Source organism: Quercus suber, unplaced genomic scaffold (assembly GCF_002906115.3).
Source record: "Quercus suber isolate HL8 unplaced genomic scaffold, Cork oak 2.0 scaffold_252, whole genome shotgun sequence".
NCBI lineage: Eukaryota > Viridiplantae > Streptophyta > Magnoliopsida > Fagales > Fagaceae > Quercus > Quercus suber.
In genome coordinates, this window is record NW_027069708.1 from 324,069 (window position 1) to 326,929 (window position 2,861).

At 35.1% G+C, this 2,861-nt stretch overlaps 1 protein-coding gene across 1 annotated transcript; it reads right to left on the minus strand.

Moving 5' to 3' along the window:
* Positions 1-1,387: 1,387 nt before the first annotated feature.
* On the minus strand, positions 1,388-2,439 carry LOC112033133 (uncharacterized). Its single transcript, XM_024065911.2, has one exon. It carries the CDS (start codon positions 2,281-2,283, stop codon positions 1,795-1,797), a length of 489 nt encoding a protein of 162 aa, XP_023921679.1. The 5' UTR covers positions 2,284-2,439; the 3' UTR covers positions 1,388-1,794.
* Positions 2,440-2,861: the final 422 nt, after the last annotated feature.

Here is a 2,861-nt window from a genome sequence, read left to right on the forward strand (position 1 = left end):
GCTTAACAAATTTGGATCTCCATCCGACAAAGAGAGAGAGAGAGGAGGGATAGAGAAGATAGCTAGACTGAGAGTAAAAAGACAAGTTGCGTGTGTGAGTAAAAAAACATAAAAAGAAAGATGGAAAATCTAAGATTGCGTGTCTGAGTCAATGTGTAGATAAAGATGAAAAGTGTAGAGAAAGATGTGATGAAGGACAGAAATAAAGGAGTCTGACGGAAATGAAGATGTGTGGGGATGAGAAAAAACTAAAGGAAAAAAGAAGAAGAAATGATAAGAAAGTAAAATACAATAAAATGTTGGAAATTGAGATGGTTTGATTTTGTGCAGTGTGCCTAGCCTTGGTTTGCCAGTTTGTGGCATTAAAAGAATTAATTAGTATTTTAATTAAAATAATGGTAGTTTAATTGATTTGATTAGATTAATTTTAAAATAAAAGGTTTTATAATTATTACTCTTATGTTTTTAAAAGTAATAGGTTATGAAGAATATATATATATATATATGTTTTTAAAAGTAATAGTTTTATATATTTTGGAATCCGAAACACCTTGAAACGATATACCGAAATTGGCCGGTACCGAAATATTTTATTTTATTGGTCAAACCGAAATGGGGTCCGAAACGGTATTCATAACAATGCTATTTTTTAGTGTGTTAGTCCTGGGTAGAAGCATGGAACCTGAAACGTGACTACACGAGAAGGAAGATGCGCACCGACACTATCTCTCCCACATCGAGAGGAGATGCGATGTAAAATACTATATGCTTAGGGAGAATTTGTGGGGGCATCCGTGGTCATGTGGATCCGAGTTGTCAGACAAAGAAACTCTAACTGGTCTCTTCATTAACAGATGCCAACTTTTGGGCAAGCAAAGCCTTTGACAAAACAGTGATACATTGCTTAAGTACTATATTATTGTCATTCCTTGCTGGCAATGATTGGTACAGCACTCTAGCTAGCACTTTTTTTTAATTTTTTTTGTCACCGACACTATGCAAAATGGAATGTAAAAAAAGCTACATTGATTTTAGTCAAACTGCAAAAACACGCACATGTACAGTAGTAGTCGACCGACCTATCATTTGTTGAATACGAAAGGAAAAGGCAATTACTTTACCATATACTACTGGTTGTTCATGTAGTTAATTTTGAGATCCAATGCCAAAGTTATTAACAACATACTTCAGTCTCAAGGCAACCGTGTTAATTAGATCCACATAATGGGGGTCTCAAGTTTCGTGAAATTGAGAGATCCTGCTCTACGTTTTCATTTCATTATTACATGGAAGAAAGAAGAGCTAATAAAATGTATATATTATTACATTACATTGGAGTAGAAGAACTTTTACAATGGAACCTTCAATAATAAATAATATGACAACAACAACAACAACAACAACAATCATATTTACTAACAAATTGCTGTCTGACATTATGACATTGCAACATTCTAATGATGGTAATGAGCAATATACTCCTGCAATTTCAAGTGAAATGAAGAGGATCTTAGACGCCAAGGCTAGCACAATTTTGAACCAACAGACACTTCTAATTCACCTTTCAAACAATGTCACATAATAATAGAATATCTTGTCTAATTACAGATCCCAGTAATCTTCATGCAAGGATGAACATTAACCAAAAAAAATGAAAAAGAATTATAAAAAAAAAAAGTACAAACAGAAAATTAAGCAAAAGGGCATACAAAAACTTAATCTTGATATGAATCTTGAACCTTATTTTCCATCAAATGTTTCAGCAACTTTAATTTGACACCCCCATTGTAAACCTTAGGTTCTACTTCCATTGTCAAAATTCTTGGAGTAATCATAGGAACTGTACTTGTAGGTTTGAGGAAGACGAACTTGGTCAGAGCCAACAAGCTTTCTGATCTCAGACCTGACCTTATAGAAAACATGTCTCCAGCTACCTTTGTTTTGAGGACCGAGCATCTTAGTTTCTTCTTCATTCATTTCTAGATCTTTGGCGAAAATGGGCTTTCTTGAAAGGATCCAAGAGAAGCCCCAGTCCCACCATTTCTTTATGGAAGTGCCAGCATATTCTCCCATGGAAGACACAGACTTTGACCTTCGGAAAGCCCATGAAGTGGCAGGGGCAGAGATGGGTTGGATTTTGAGGGAGAGAGAGGAGAGTCTTCTGCGTAGGCTAACTTGTTCTTTGGAGGAGTCAGATTGTGAGACTGGGAGTGCTTGATTTGTGGAGGTGGGCATGGTGGGTAAATAGCTTCTCTTCTGAAAGCTGTGAATAATGGTGCTCATGATATGTTGCTCTAAGAATGAGAAAAAAGAAGAAGACGAAGAAAGAGATCTAATGAAATGTTGGTGTTGGTGGTGGTGGTAGAGGTGTCAGTGTTAAGAGGAAGAGTAGAGAATGGGAGAAAGAAAAGATTGGAGGTAAAATGTAGCGTTCACAGCTCTATCACAGCCTGTTTTATTCGATTTTTTGGAGGGGTTTGATGGTGCGGTCCCATTACTCTATTCATCATATTCTCTCCTTGCGATAAATTCAGATGTTTCATATTCAAAAAATAAAAATTAAGAATTTTATACATTCCATATATGTACCATATTATTAAGTAGTTCTTGTCCAAGAAAACATATATTGAGTGCATTAGAAAAGTATTGTGATTAAATAGTGGTGCATTAGAAAAGTATTGTGATTAAATAGTGGTGCAATATGTGCTGTGGAAAGGAACGAGGTTGGCTTAAACTTGAGAGTATGCATGTGAGATCATGAAAAATGGAGAAGAAAAAAAATGGTTTGTATATGAGGTTTTATGATTCAGTTTTGAACTTTTTGATTACTATATATAACAATAACATGTTATTTCGAATCA

What these genes read in the sequence shown, in the direction of transcription:
- LOC112033133 (XM_024065911.2), bottom strand. Translation starts at nt 2,283, where the DNA reads ATGAGCACCATTATTCACAGCTTTCAGAAGAGAAGCTATTTACCCACC.